We start from the raw sequence: 16,271 nt of genomic DNA, 5'->3' as shown, positions 1-16,271 counted from the left end.
TTCAAGATTAACTACTGTGTATAGGCAAAAGTCAGCAGGAAGGTATTGCAAGGAACGCTAGATTTTATTAGGAAGATACCAAAAGGAGATTTAGGTTACGATCACAATACAAAGGAACTCCTACTACGATTTTATGTGACGTAATTGTGGTTTTATTTAAAAGCCAATCCAAAATGATATTATCTGCGACTTCTTGGTCCACGTCCCAGGACCTGTCAAACAGATTGCTGGAAGCCAGCGGTATTGGACATTGTTATAGGTATTGGATATGGCTTTTACTTAAACCTCATTTGTATCACACCGAGATACAGTGCGGAGTTCCTCTGTATGCAATTTTATGATCTCCAGACAAACCACCCAGTAAAGATCATTAGGCACTTGCCCTGTCTGCTCTGTTTCAGCAAATAGGTAATTCCCATAAAAAACAACATTGGGGCATCTTTTATTCAGAACTCTACACTGTGCTGTTCCTCTATTATTCTTCCTGGAAATGTATACACACATTTACCACTCCTCATTTCAATTACCACATACTCTAAGTGTACATTACCAATACTCTGGGGATTTTCTAGAGGGACAATCCGCATCACATTGTGCATTTTGCTGCAGATTTGCCACGGGTGTCACCTGATCCATTACAAAGGGTGACATTTGCTGTGAAAATTGGCACAGCAGATCAATTCAGGTTGTAGATTTTTTTTTTTTTTAACAGTATATGGTTGAGACGTTGAAAAATCGAATCAACGGTACTTCTACCGTAATGCAAATCCAAAATGCAAAATTTGTGGTTTATGAGCTACATTGGAACATATATATATCTGACAACCCCAAAAATCGTGTTTTCAGCTTCAGATGTAAATAGTGAATGTTGTGGGAACAACACAGCTCCTATTGAATTTACTAGGACCTGAGAACAGTCACTACTGAATGTATGGAGCCAAGCCGTTACGGCTCCATCCACTGTCTACGTCCGACTACTGCCAGAGCGGATAACAGCTGACTGCTGGGGTGCTGTGGGTCAGACCCCCACCAATCTTATATCAATGATCTATCCATGGGATAGGTCATAGTTATCATAAGACAGGGTAATAGGATTTCGCCCTAATCTTGGCACTGCACTAATTCTCGGCACTTATCGGACTTTTATCAGGACGCACATTATACAGCGGTGATGATCTCTGGTCTCCGGTCAGCTCCATGGGAGCCACATCTTCATTTTTGATTATGTTGCTTGACTTGTGCGGAGACCCCCGGGCAGGTGGAATCAAATTCACTTGGTCGATATTACTCCCAGGCGGGGTCACGGCTGAGGAAAGAAGAAGGAATACAAGCTGCATAAGACACTTCATCCAAGTCATGGAAAAATTAACAAAAAAAAAGTCTATTGCCGTTCCATTATACTAGGGATACTCCGGTCCGGCTCTTAGTGTTACACAGTATCAGTTTTAACCAGAAGCAGCTTACTTTAAAGAGGACCTGTCATTTGCTATATAGGGATGTATGTATGTATGTATGTTAGATAGATAGATAGATAGATAGATAGATAGATAGATAGATAGATAGATAGACATTAGTGTTGAGCGAGTATGTTCTGTCCGAGTTTGCTCGGGTCGAGCTTCGAGTATTTATAGCTGCTCGGTGATATGGTTGAATCGCTCCCGTGTGCATGATTTGCGACTGTTTGACAGTTTTATTACATGTGAGGAATGTCTATTTCTTACACATTCCTCACATGTAGTAAAACTGTCAAACAGTTGCAAATCATGCACACGGGAGCGATTCAACCATATCACCGAGCAGCTGTAAATACTCGGCCCGAGCTATAGTCCCTCTTTCTTGTATATAAATGTAGTCTTTTTATCCAACTAGGCGTGGTCTTCAACAATTCATGACCACGCCCACTTGTCTGAAAGTACTATATTGATATTTGCGAAAAGGAGCAGGAACAAAAAGAAAAAAAAAAACACGCTGCATTCAGGAGAACAGCGGCATTTACACCATGTAAAAAATACATATTTAGGGCAAGTGACAGGTCCTGGACTCAGGATACTCAAATCTAAATCAAAATCATTGTCACCAGATATGTAAATTTAACCAAAATTTCTATAGCATCACCACACCACGTGAAGGGGTTTGGCGTTATTAATTTATATATCCGCTATATGGAGGAGCGAGTTAAGAGAACAAACATATTAGCTGGTTAGTCAATGAAAACTGAAATTAATGGTAACTTACAAAATGAGTTGATATATTTATAGGTATCTTGAGGATGGACTATGTCAATGAGAGATGAGAAGGGGTCATTGATACTGGTGGGGTGCTGCCATGAGCAATCTAGTCCATCATTGCACGGGGCCAAAATACTGCAAAACCAATGGCTACCTTCAATTGGATTCTCTACTTTGGACGAGCCCTACTTTTTAGAGAAGCCCCTTGACAATTAACCAGTTGTGAAAAAATTTCCCTAGGACAATCTCGTTGGGAAACCTGGGAGTCAGTGTGTCTGCAGCGCCACCACAGGAGAAATGAAGCATTACACAGAGCCCATTGATGTTTGCATAGTGCAGGACAGGACTGGCCCTCCAGAGCGAGAGACGCTCCTTGTAACCGCTCTTCACCCACAGATGAATAGGGTATTTGCAGAAATATCTGCAGCATCTGAATAGAGTCACCCAGCTAGGACTAGAATATAGTTTCTAAAAACTTCAAGAGGGGAGGGGTAAAGTGTATTCAACCTATTCGAGAAAACATGTTAAAAAGATGAAAGTGAGGCTGATTTTTGAAATACCCTCCATACGATTATATATGGAAGCAGCTTCATCCTCATAAGAGAAATACAACCTTGTGCTGTGGGCACGATATTCATGCGTCTCCTTTTTTGTTGGTTTCTGACGGGCTGGCGAAGAGGATGGACGACCGCCAGCAGCACACATGGAATATTTGCTCAAAGACCAAAAATAGATCTGTTTAATCTGAATAGATACGGAGAGACGGTCGTGGCAAAACCTCTCGCGTTCCCATCTGTTCTTTCACTTAGCAGATACATCAGCTCCTTCTGTTCTCCCTAATCTATGTGGGAACCTTAGAAGAATGAAGCAGCCAGGAAAGAGTTCTAGAATCTGAAGGTGACTGATCGCCACCATGGCCGGGCCCTGGATCTCCTTCCTGTCTGGGGCTCGCAGGAAAAGGGCTTTGCAGTTATTTGGGCGCATTTAGTGATTATATCTCCATCAAAGAGCTGACATTTACCCTTCAGATCAAAACCTGGAAGTCATTAAAGAGCCATTCTGGTATTGCCATATAATGACCTGATACATGGGGTACAGGACAAATACATTGGATTTTAACATTTATAAAAACACTTTGCGGCACAGTTTTTGCACTTACTTTAAGTTATTTCACTTTTTCAAAATTCTGTGAAAAAGTGATATATAACCTCCCTGCTATCAAACATATATCACAACGGTTTGGTGCTAATTGTAGAACTGGTGTCTAAGAACCCACAAATTCTGCATTCAGCTCTCAGCCTTATAGAGTAACTAAACTTTTTTTTTTAATTTAATTATTTATCAACCATTGCAAAGTATGAACCTTATTTTGCTTTTCTTCTCTCTCAAACACCAGGCTGAAAGTGCAGTTTTAACTGCCTAGTTTGCGCTCTTTTAGAAGCAGCTTTGAACTATTGCTCTAGGAGAATCTGTGCACAGACCATTTACAAACATTGTCCGTCTGTGAACCTCTCTGCTCCCTCCATGCTTTTTTTTAATAGTGCTTGAGTATGGATTCTTGCTAGAGTAGCAGTTCAAAGCAACTTCTAAAAGATGGAACTAGGCAGTCAAAACACTTCCAGCATGGTGTTTGAAAGAGAAATTAATAGAGTACATAACGAAGATTCGTAGCTTTACAAAGGCTTATCAATAATTAAAACAAAAAGTTTAGTTGCTCTTTAAAGCACACGTGTTTTTAGGCAGAGCAGGTGTTCTAGAGATTCTGTGCCTGTGTTCTTCTAGAAGAACTTAAATATAGACAGGAGGCCAAACATGGAAGGAGCTATGAGATGGACTTCAGTTACAGGTAGTGCTGCAATAAATACATGGATATGGAGCTTTCCAGCACTAAATTAGCAAAGGAAGTCAGCTGCTATTCGTTGGTGACAACCCCAAGGGGTCCATCATTGCAAACTACAAACTGCGCCCATTAACCTATATTACAAAAGAAGAACAAAGCAGAAATAAAACAGGGCAGCACCACATTAGATTTTTTTTTCCAGGCTCTAAAGTTGCTCGTGCTACTGTGAGCAGTCTGTGTTACCTAATGTGCTATCATGGCTGCAGCATCTCCAGACTTGTCTCCCATTGAGGACTTCTGGGACGTCCTTGGTCAGTGATTACACAGGAGCTGCCAGCATTGGATCTTGATGATTTCCACGCTCAGATGTTAGTTTATATGCAAGTTCAGTAAAATGCCAAACATCCTTGCTCAGCAATTTTCAGAACTTCCATACAAACTTTATGATGGTTTGTGTAGACACCTTACTCTTGGTATGTGATGTCTAAATTCACCTGCAGTACAGAATGGATCTCTGTGCGCTATTTTTCGAATCTGACGAGACCACGCCATGAAGAAGCCGTCATGAAGGAATGTCACACAGGCCCACTCATGGGATTATGGTGTGGGGTGACAATGTACAGTAGTCGGACCCCTCTAGTCTCCTTCATTCCAGCTACAGTAACAGCTTGGTGTTACTTTGATTTCGGAACCAGTGGTGCGGTTATTTTTTTCGAAATGTCCCTGGAGTAATTTTTTTCAACACAACAATGCCAGGCCACATGTTGTTAATGCTACGATGAGTATCCTGCGTGACATAAATGTGCCACTATGGTCTGCAGCGTCTCCGGACTTGTCTTCCATTGAGCACATCTGGGACGTCATTGATCGGTGATTACACAGGATCTGCCAGCAGCGGATTATGATAATTTTCCCAAGTTCAGCACAGCCAACCATTAATAACCTCATTGACAACAGTTGAGGCTGTAAGTGCGGGAATTTCTACATGGGGCGCTCACACTCCATGCTAAATAAATTGATATGTTTTAAAAAAGTGGTTTCCATTTTTTCAGTATTTGCAGAGCTGTAACATGTCTATCCATCCTGTGATTTCCGTAAATCCAATGTAGAGGAGTGTATATGGCTTTAGTAGATTTAACTTGTTCAGAGGGTTATTTTGAAGATGATGAACTTTTGATGAGTGCAAGCCATGGTACAGCAAAAATATTTCTGACACCAGCTCTTTTCTTGTGGTCTACTTTGCCTATGAAAGTCCCATCCTGTGCCCTGCAGCTGTCTCATCAGGATATCACAGAGACCACAACAAGCATCATGAAGGCTGTATGGTTTATTATAAGACTCACTACAGCCTTTCACGGTCCTAAAACACTTTTACTACTACAAAGCCTTGGTTATTTGTGCCGGGAAACACAGTGCAAGCAATTTCTGTTGCTCTTTTTTTTTTTTTTATGAAAGACAAGTGGGACAACAGTACCGTCGCTGTCGACTCTGCAATCTTCGCAAAGTCTAATTCGCTGCTGATATTCGCATCAACCTTGAGTACAGGACCTCGTTGCGTGCGGCCTTCATTGGATTGGTCACCATGCATGCTCAGCTTTCCACTTTCCAGTCTACTGGCGGAAAAATGAGGATCATAAACCAAGGACTAATGAAACTTTTCTGAATTGGACAACCCCTTTAAAGCTTTACCTGGGTTTTGCCATTTTTGTGCTCCTCCTTATACTTAGTAGTTTACTTTTCCATTTTCCTAGTCTTACTTTTCCCATGCAGCCTCCTGTCCCCAGTCAATTCCTTTAAAGCCCAACTTTCCTATTTTATCCCATTTTTATAGTATTGTATTATATACAATCTATAGTTTCACGTTACTTGATAAAGGACGTCGTTTTTCATCATCGCACAGGGTCCCTGGCTGTGTAATACTTGTCTAGCGTTCATACCATCTGCCTTCATTTTAGTTGACGCCGTCTCTTCGAAGTCTCAATTTCTATTTGAGGAAATTATGAGGCATCTTATTTTCTTGGCCGGCCTCGTACAGGAAAAACAGGAACTGAGTCTCTGAGGTTTTCAAAGTTTTTTTTTTATTTCCCCTTCTCGTACAGAAGTTGCTTGGCAGAGACTCTGTGTCTGTCTCGCTATTCTGAGTGGGCCACAAACACTACGTTGTTTTATGACCGTCTGGCACGGAGAATACCTCTGCAGCTGGATAGCACTGCCTTGCATCAACATGTCCCCTGTCACCTGGGCTATACACTTTCTATGGGTTCCCACCAGTGCTTGTGTGTTTAAGAAATTAGTGGAGGATATTTGCCCTCTCCGTTTTCTATCTCCCCTTTATTCGAAGTCACAAGTCAAGTCCATTACATCCACCATTGACAAATCTGCATTCCATAGCTCCAGCCTGTGAGAACGGGAATGCAAATCGGTCTACCAAAACACAGGTCACGCTGGAGCCCGGAGGGGACTGGCTGTAAACAGCTTTACTGCCCCGATTAATGCACGGCTGTACTGGAAGCGGAGCGGCGTGGTCCCAGATGACCCCATTTCTCCGTCACATGTTGGTTATTTTCCTAGGATCCTTGGTCTTTGTGCCAGTGATAAACAAATCACATTACATTTCCATAAAACAAAGCAGGATGGAAGCAAATGAAAAGCAAAAATCTGAAAAAAAGGACACGAATTAAATGATTTATTGTTACTTACGTGACAAATAGTGTTGAGTGAGTATGTTCTATTAACCATTTCGCCGAGTACAAGCGGGCCGAGCTCCGAGTATTTACAGCTACTCGGTGATGAGGTTAAATCTCTCCCGTGTGCATGATTTGCAACTGTTTGACAGCTTTATTACATGTGAGGAATGTCTATTTCTTACACATTCCTCATATGTAATAAAGCTGTCAAACAGTTGCAAATCATGCACATGGGAGAGATTTAACCTTCTCACCGAGCAGCTGTAAATAATCGGAGCTCGGCCCGAGCATACTCTGACAGAACATACTCGCTCAACCTTAGTGACAAATACTAAATGGTAATGCTGATCACGTAGGGCAGTAGTCTCTGAGCTGCGGCCCTACATCTGCTGGGAGTTGTAGTTTTGGATACCACTGATGTGGAATAAACTGTATGATCGGTTGTAAAAAATAACTAATACTTATAAAGGTTTCTTTGGCGCCGCATCCACGTCAGGATGCATGCATGGACGGCAGGCATCGTGCACCAGTCCTATTAGTATAGGGTACATGAGTATTTGCCGATACCTGCAGACCGTGCATGCTACCTATGTATTCACCCCCTGATGTAAAAGTGAGGAACCGTTTAAAACTATACAAACCTGGATTGATGGGTGCCCTGTACTTCCGACAATGAGCAACGTCGTGGCTCTAACAATTGCTGTGTCCTTTTCATCGTTTGCCGAACCCAGATCCTCCCTTGCAACTTACTGTGGCCTTTTCCCATTCAAGTGAAATTACAATATGAGGCACAGTCCCAAAAAAAGTATGGCATTATGCATGGTAAACAAATTGCCAATTCTAAGGGCAGAGTCAGATGGCCGTATAAATCGGATCAAGATCAGAACGCAGTGCACGGACTGGCCGTCGACTCTCCCAACCCGAGTGTGACAGCTGCATAGAAATACATGATCGTGAAAGGTATTTAGCAAAACTTGTTACTTTTTTAATTTTTTTTAATTTACAAGAATTCTTGATTTTCCAGGATAAGATGAAAAATATGAGAGATGCCAGATTTTGTCCGAACAATACAAAATGATGCTTTCTGGTCACCCATCAGAAGCGAGAGAGACTCCGAACTTGCGTTATGTCGGAGACTCCTTATACGTAGGATAGCTCTGTCCCAAGTCTGTGACACCAATATTTGCAGGGCAAGGTACATCGTTCACTTGAACACAAATGTGATCTCCAAACATGAATGGTGTAGCAATAAAAATGTTTAAAGTGCAAATAAGAGGATTTTTGGTAATTCCCATAAAATCTTTCTCGTAGCCTTCATTGTGGGGACCCGTGAAACCATAGTTTAGCTTAGTGTCACGTAGGAGGCAGACACAGGCCTGGAGCTCCAGACTTTTCTGCCTATGGCATATATATTTTTTTTATTTACTAATCGGTTGTAATAGAAAAGACCTTGTATTTCCACACAAGTGGTATAGTAATAACCATTGGCCGTGAAATGATCATCCCGATTCCTCCATTGGGAATCCTGTGTTCGGGATCCTCCTCCCTGCCAGAGTATTAATTAATATTGTCTCTCATTCTGAAGGATCAGTCCTGTCCTGCATTATACTCACAAACCATTGATGTGAATAAGACTGGTGTAATCCTTAACGTCACCAGTGGTGGCACTGTTGGCAAATTGAACACTTTCCTCCCCACAAATTACGATCGCTGTGATCATTACGATAACCTAACAAGATGGAGCTGTGCAAATAGGAGAACCCTTTAAAGTCAGAGAAAACACTAAGGTTTGTCTAGGGATAGGTAGCACATGTCTATGCCTTTGAATTACAACTGATGATTTTTCCTTTAATTCCAGAAATACATATAAAAATAAAAATGGAGATATATTGCCCTTTAAAAGAAAGAAAAAAGCTAATGTCCAGATAGAATTGAGTGAACTTTTGAATCAATATGAAGCAGATGGATACCTTTCATAGAGTCTTCAAAAGTACAGGACTGTGTTGGACTGGATATCTCTTTCTTTATGAGAACATTTACAGGAATGGCTGCCAATGGAAGACAAGAGTTAATCACAAAGGTTAAAAAAAAAAACATAAAAGGTGAAATCTCAGTATTAGTAAAAAAAAAAATAAAAAATAAAAATATGTTTCCTCGGATCTGCATTATAAACTCTCATTTTGATATTCATCACCCTTTTGTGCAGGGATCTGATGGACGGGTTAATATCCCCATCAGTAAAACACCCATGTGCGCTACAAAATAAATTCAAGCATTGCGCAAAATTTGGAAGAGAGTCTGCTACTCCATATGTGCCCACCGCCAAAACAAAACCAGCCGCGCACAGGATACCAAAAGAAAGTAGAATTATGCCCTGTGCAGAGGACTAGGGCACAGATTATGACTTTTCACTAGCCCAATGGCGAGAAGAAAATGCTTAAAAAAAAATAAAAAGGAGCTTTTTTTTTTTTTTTTTTTTTTTATGTAAAACCCTATCCAGATTTACTCTGTCCATTAAGTGAGCATTGTGCAGTGTAAGGCTGAGGCTATGCATTAAATTGCAGTCACCTAACCACAGGAAAGTTATGGCAAGACAGTGACTACAATAATTTCTTGCAGTAAGTCAGAAGTGATCATAGCCATTGCGGTCCTGTGATTTTACTGCAAGTTGTAATGTAGCCTGGACCCCCGAACAAGAAATATCTGAAAAGAGAGTGGTACTTACATGGCTCTGGAGTGTAGGTGAATGGCTGAACTTCATGAGAGCGCCCTGCGTTTGTCACCACAAACATAACAACGGAAACAGGGGAAGAGATCTGCAGGTCGTGGTACGGAGGGACCTTCACTATGAGATGATTCTACAGCAAATGGGAAAAAAAAAAAAAAGAAAAAAAAAAGAATATAGATAAAAAGTTCAGTGATGCGGAAAGTTAAGGTATAGTATGTAGTGAGCTCCCATGCACCACCTAGTGGTGGTTGTGAGCTTTCAAAACTTTACAATTTAAAGGGGTTATTCACTACAGTGTTATATGTACAGTGGGTACGAAAAGTATTCAGACCCCTTTACATTTTTCACTCTTTGCTTCATTGGAGCCATTTGGTAAATTCTAAAAAGTTCATTTTTTTCTCATTAAAGTACACTCTGCACCCCATCTTGACTGAAAAAAACAGAAATGTAGAAATTTTTGCAAATATATTAAAAAAGAAAAACTGAACTATCACATGGTCATAAGTATTCAGACCCTTTGCTCAGTATTGAGTAGAAGCACTCTTTTGAGCTAGTACAGCCATGAGTCTTCTTGAGAATGATGCAACAAGTTTTTCACACCTGGATTTGGGGATCCTCTGCCATTCTTCCTTGCAGATCCTCTCCAGTTCCGTCAGGTAGGATGGTGAACGTTGGTGGACTGCCATTTTCAGGTCTCTCCAGAGATACTCAATTGGGTTTGGGTCAGGGCTCTGGCTGGGCCAGTCAAGTATGGTCACAGAGTTGTTCTGAAGCCACTCCTTTGTTATTTTAGCTGTGTGCTTAGGGTCATTGTCTTGTTGGAAGGTGAACCTTCGGCCAAGTCTGAGGTCCAGAGCACTCTGGAAGAGGTTTTCATCCAGTATATCTCTGTACTTGGCCGCATTCATGTTTCCTTCAATTATAACCAGTCGTCCTGTCCCTGCAGCTGAAAAACACCCCCATAGCATGATGCTGCCACCACCATGTTTCACTGTTGGGATTGTATTGGGCAGGTGGATGAGCAGTGCCTGGTTTTCTCCACACATACCACTTAGAATTATCATCAAAAAGTTCTATCTTCGTCTCATCAGACAAGAGATTCTTATTGCTCATAGTCTGGGATTCCTTCATGTGTTTTTGAGCAAACTCTATGCGGGCTTTCATATGTCTTGCACTGAGGAGAGGCTTCTGTCGGGCCACTCTGCCCTAAACGTCCGACTGGTGGAGGGCTGCAGTGATAGTTGACTTTGTGGAACTTTCTCCCATCCACCTACTGCATCTCTGGAGCTCAGCCACAGTGATCTTGGGGTTCTTATTTACCTCTCTCACCAAGGCTCTTCTCCCACGATTGCCCAGTTTGGCTGGACGGCCAGGTCTAGGAAGACTTCTGGTGGTCCCAAACAACTTTCATTTAAGGATTATGTAGGCCGCAGAAATTCTTTTGTAACCCTGGCCAGATCTATGCCTTGCCACAATTCTGTCTCTGAGCTCCTTGGGCAGTTCCTTTGAACTCCTGATTCTCATTTGGTCTGACATGCACTGTGAGCTGTGAGGTCTTATATAGACAGGTGTGTGCCTTTCCAAATCAAGTCCAATCAGTTTAATTCAACACAGCTGGACTCCAATGAAGGAGTAGAACCATCTCAAGCAGGATCACAAGGAAATGGACAGCATGTGACTTAAATATGAGTGTCTGAGCAAAGGGTCTGAATACTTATGACCATGTGATATTTCAGTTTTTCTTTTTTAATAAATTTGCAAAAATTTCTACATTTCTGTTTTGTTTTTTTCAGTCAAGATGGGGTGCAGATTGTACTTTTATGAGAAAAAAAATTGAACTTTTTAGAATTTACCAAATGGCTGCAATGAAGCAAAGAGTGAAAAATTTAAAGGGGTCTGAATACTTTCCGTACTCACTGTAGAATAAAAACAGCATATGCTCAACCCCCTGATCGGCGCTGCTCAGGTAATGACAGTGTTCACAAGAAATTGATGTGTTACATGTGCAGCTATTGATAAGCTGCAGCTCTCACAGTTCCTTTGAAGGTAATTGGTCTGAGGAAATTGTGCATCCAACAACATAAAAACATCACGTGAGAGTGGCAGATGCATCGCCGACATTGCTGGAGTGGGGCAGGCCTGAGAGGTAAAGCATATGCCTTTTTATATTTTACATATGGCACTGATTCATTAAGAAGAGGTTGTCCAAGTACTGAACAACCCCTTAAACTTTGAAGCTCAGTGTCCTAAGAACAGACTTCAGCTCTTTAGAGCATAACCCTTCTGTCTATAGTGCAGTTATACTATTATGACTGATCATTAGCTGTTTGGCATTATCAGCCCACTTACAATGGGTCCCCCAAATAGCACTCCTATAGGACATTCCCATCTCTGTAAGTGATGGCTTATTGCTAGTATAGGTCATCACTTAATGATCGCTGGAGTTCAATGTCTGGGAACCACAAAGATTCTGGGGGCCACAGTTCAGATTTTTTTTTTCTCTGCACTGGGGCACTCCCAGCCAGCTGCTGCAGCAAAGCTTCATTTTGAGTGAATGGGGGCATCTGCAGTCACCTGTAAAATAGAGTAGCCAGGAAATCTACTAGTCTGCAAAAATCTGGGAAGGGGATGCAGAATGAACGTCATCTGTCCATATTAACATACTACTCTTCAGGCAAACTCTCTGACCTGATGTGACACTCAGCCGCACACTGGACAAATGTACAGCACCTAGTGAGCATCATGCACATGTCCTATTCCAATTAATGGGACCAATGGACAATGCTGGGTAACAAGTGGCTATGGAAGTTTCTCTGCGTCATGATGGGTGAAAAAGTTATTCCTGGACAACCGATTCAAGCAAAAGTAAACGGAAATGCTCTTCATCTTTTCACCATCGTAGCCTCCAGTCGTTGTGGTTTGGACAATTTAGCCCTGCATGTGGTATTGTACCTGGTGAAATAATTCCATGTCTATTTCAGCTTCGGCTTTCCACGAGTTATCGTCTGAAATAGAGAGAATAAAAATATGTACAAAAATCCACAGAGTATAAAACATATATAAATTTTGCTGCCCACCCAAAACACAACATATTACTACCAGGGACAAGAAAAAACTTTTTGGGTGAGGAGGGTTAAATATTTAAAAGGGAAAGTTAGTAATTGTGTCCACTGGACAGGAGTCCTGCAAACCACCTCCAACCTGACGGTATCCTCAGCTCCTCTTTTGGCGCAATGTCAATCTTGCGGCATGATGCATACTATGTCGCTAATCAAGACAGGAACCGGGGATAGGAAGAAGTTTGCAGGGAAGGAATTCGGACGTGGCCACTGGAACATGGTACTGAGAATCAATAAGCTCATGTCTTTATGGAGAGCTGCAGGTTGCTGATCCACAGACTAGTTTCAAACCTACCGGCAATGTTTTCCTGGAACACAACCTTGGCTCCTTTAAGGAAGTTTTTGCCTATTAAGAACACCTCCTCTTCTCCTTTTACAGAGCAGCTGTGCAGACTTTTCTTGAGAATTTCTGGCACCCCTGCGGGCTGAGCTAAAGAGGAAAGAATAGTGCATGTTAATTACAAATAAAAAAAGAAAATAATCAAGGGTTTTGGGTAACTAAGCTTTATTAGTGCCTAGGATAAGTGCTGCCCCCTAGAGGGTGGCCACTGAAGTAGTGCAGGGCAAATGACCAGATATCACAGTGCCGGGACCGATGAGCTCAATGGCTGAATGACTCGAGTATTAATCTACATGTGAATAAATTTTTCCTGCAGGCACCAAACTCCTGCAAAACAAGCTCCTATTTAGTCCAAAATGAAATAGGAAAAATGAGGACAAGGCTAAAGACTGTCACTGGAATGAGTCACGTCAGCTGGTCTGGTATTACGGGTAGTCTTTGGCAAGGCACGGCTCCAGCTAAGCCACGGACCATCTATGACTATGAACAGTAGTCCAGATCGCATAGTATTACGTATAATGCTCTTTTCCAACGCTTCGCTTTTGGAGGCTGTGCCAAAGCTGCATTCAGGCAGGCTGATCTGATTAGAAAACATGGGCTGTGTATGCTTTGGCAGCTGCACGAATGAAATAGATTTTGTGTATATAAAGCAAATTGAAGAAAAGTACGGACAAAGGGCACAAGCTCTAAAAACACATCATTGATCGCCCTTACCTTCCCCCCCAAAAAAAGCAAAAAAAAGCTTGCTTTATCATAAACAACATTTTAATTAAAGGGAGATCTTGGATAATTTGATCCCAATATGTGATGGATATATCACAACAGCATCTCTTCAAGGGATTCTCCACCTGCCCTATTCATCAGAATACCTACTGATGGTGCTAGCGTCCCGGAAGGTTTGCGTAGATGAGTGAAAAAAAAAAAGTGACATAAAACTGTGAAAAACTCTTACTGCAGAGGACTGGAGACGAGGGGGTCTGTAAGGTTAAAACAGAGCCGTCCTTCCGGGGAATGTTCACTCTGAACACAAGCCTTGCTCGTGTGCTCTTCTTCTTGGAACCAGCGATCCCGATACGGGCTTCGACATCCGCATTCCTGAGTTTCAGGATCCCAACACAATCAACTCTGCCACATGAGCAAAGCGAGGAAAGGGTTAACACGCAAAGGTTTTTAATGCAACACATTTCAGGAATCATGGCGCGGTATGGTGTTTCTATGGCAATTATCACTGTACTGCAATTAACACCAAAAAAACTGTCTGGAAAGGGGGTGGGGGTGGTTGCATAATACAGAAAGGATGCTAAAAACTGCAGCTCAGCGGAAAACAGCTGCAAAGCCCAATATTATCCACAGAATGTGTGCTAGAAAGCTATTAAATGGCTCAAGGTACAATCCTGGGGCTTCTAGCAAAGAATGCAGATCTGAGAAAAAATAATTGATACTATATAATGAAAGATGGTGGTCTGAAAATTATATTGAGGTCACTATGTCATGGGTTATGTGCGCCTCATATTTATTTCCTTCAATACTGGCACTGACATGATCAGTGACTTGTGCATTACAGGTAGTCAATGGGGGTGCAAAATTTCACCTACTCCACTGTTAAATAAGCAGCGCCGGAAAATATTGCTTCTTCTTAGGACATCGCAGCGAGTGCCTGTACGGTGCCGCCTATGCAGAGCGCAGCAGCGGACATAAGTTTTAACATCGTCCGCTGCGCTCTACATATGTAGCGACAGATGACAAAGCTCTCAGTATAATTAAGTGAGCTGTCACCTCGGGCGCTGCCTATGCAGAGCGCAGCAGGCGATGAACACATCTCTTCTGCAGCGCTCTGCATCGGCAGCAACCGAGATTTATATAGTGCCTTCAATTATTACTAAGAGCTGCTTTTATTTTCTCACACTTTTTCTAACTCTAAAAATATGGTTAGAGCTAGGGTTAGGAATAAGATTAGGGAAAGTGCAATAAAAAAACCTGTACGTACAGCTCAAAAAAATAAAGGGAACACTCAAATAACACATCCTAGATCTGAATGAATGAAATATTCTCATTGAATACTTTGTTCTGTACAAAGTTGATTGTGCTGACAACAAAATCACACAAAAATCATCAATGGAAATCAAATTTATTAACCAATGGAGGCCTGGATTTGGAGTCACCCCGAAAATTAAAGTGGAAAAAACACTACAGGCTGATCCAACTTTGATGTAATGTCCTTAAAACAAGTCAAAATGAGGCTCAGTATTGTGTGTGGCCTCCACGTGCCTGTATGACCTCCCTACAACGCCTGGGCATGCTCCTGATGAGGTTGCGGATGGTCTCCTGTGGGATCTCCTCCCAGACCTGGACTAAAGCATCCGCCAACTCCTGGACAGTCTGTGGTGCAACGTGACGTTGGTGGATGGAGCGAGACATGATGTCCCAGATGTGCTCAATCGGATTCAGGTCTGGGGAATGGGCGGGCCAGTCCATAGCTTCAATGCCTTCATCTTGCAGGAACTGCTGACACACTCCAGCCACATGAGGTCTGGCATTGTCCTGCATTAGGAGGAACCCAGGGCCAACCGCACCAGCATATGGTCTCACAAGGGGTCTGAGGATCTCATCTCGGTACCTAATGGCAGTCAGGCTACCACTGGCGAGCACATGGAGGGCTGTGCGGCCCTCCAAAGAAATGCCACCCCACACCATTACTGACCCACTGCCAAACCGGTCATGCTGAAGGATGTTGCAGGCAGCAGATCGCTCTCCACGGCGTCTCCAGACTCTGTCACATGTGCTCAGTGTGAACCTGCTTTCATCTGTGAAAAGCACTGGGAACCAGTGGCGACTTTGCCAATCCTGGTGTTCTGTGACAAATGCCAAACGTTCTGCACGGTGTTGGGCTGTGAGCACAACCCCCATCTGTGGATGTTGGGCCGTCATACCACCCTCATGAAGTCAGTTTCTAACCGTTTGTGCAGACACATGCACATTTGTGGCCTGCTGGAGGTCATTTTGCAGAGCTCTGGCAGTGCTCCTCCTGTTCCTCCTTGCACAAAGGAGGAAGTAGCGGTCCTGCTGCTGGGTTGTTGCCCTCCTACGGCCCCCTCCACGTCTCCTGGTGTACTGGCCTGTCTCCTGGTAGCGCCTCCAGCCTCTGGACGCTACGCTGACAGACACAGCAAACCTTCTTGCTACAGCTCGCATTGATGTGCCATCCTGGATGAGCTGCACTACCTGAGCAACTTCTGTGGGCTGTAGAGTCCGTCTCATGCTACCACGAGTGTGAAAGCACAACCAACATTCAAAAGTGACCAAAACATCAGCCAGAAAGCATTGGTACT

At 42.6% G+C, this 16,271-nt stretch overlaps 1 protein-coding gene across 11 annotated transcripts in view; it reads right to left on the bottom strand.

Moving 5' to 3' along the window:
• Positions 1-16,271, bottom strand: part of NFAT5 (nuclear factor of activated T cells 5) — a 72,151-nt gene that overhangs the window by 9,517 nt on the left and 46,363 nt on the right. For 10 of the 11 annotated variants that reach the window (XM_073659237.1, XM_073659238.1, XM_073659239.1 and 7 more), the window contains 6 exons: positions 13,895-14,067; positions 12,898-13,032; positions 12,436-12,488; positions 9,481-9,613; positions 8,726-8,803; positions 1,158-1,306 (listed from right to left, as the gene is read on the bottom strand). In XM_073659237.1, the coding sequence (XP_073515338.1) occupies positions 1,158-1,306; positions 8,726-8,803; positions 9,481-9,613; positions 12,436-12,488; positions 12,898-13,032; positions 13,895-14,067 (721 nt within the window). The remainder of the gene's footprint in view (positions 1-1,157; positions 1,307-8,725; positions 8,804-9,480; positions 9,614-12,435; positions 12,489-12,897; positions 13,033-13,894; positions 14,068-16,271) is intronic. The other variant, XM_073659241.1, reaches the window with a different exon arrangement.

Source organism: Phyllobates terribilis, unplaced genomic scaffold, assembly GCF_046119375.1.
Source record: "Phyllobates terribilis strain yellow unplaced genomic scaffold, ASM4611937v1 Scaffold_13__5_contigs__length_258822181, whole genome shotgun sequence".
Lineage (NCBI taxonomy): Eukaryota > Metazoa > Chordata > Amphibia > Anura > Dendrobatidae > Phyllobates > Phyllobates terribilis.
This window is presented reverse-complemented; position numbering and strand designations above follow the sequence as displayed.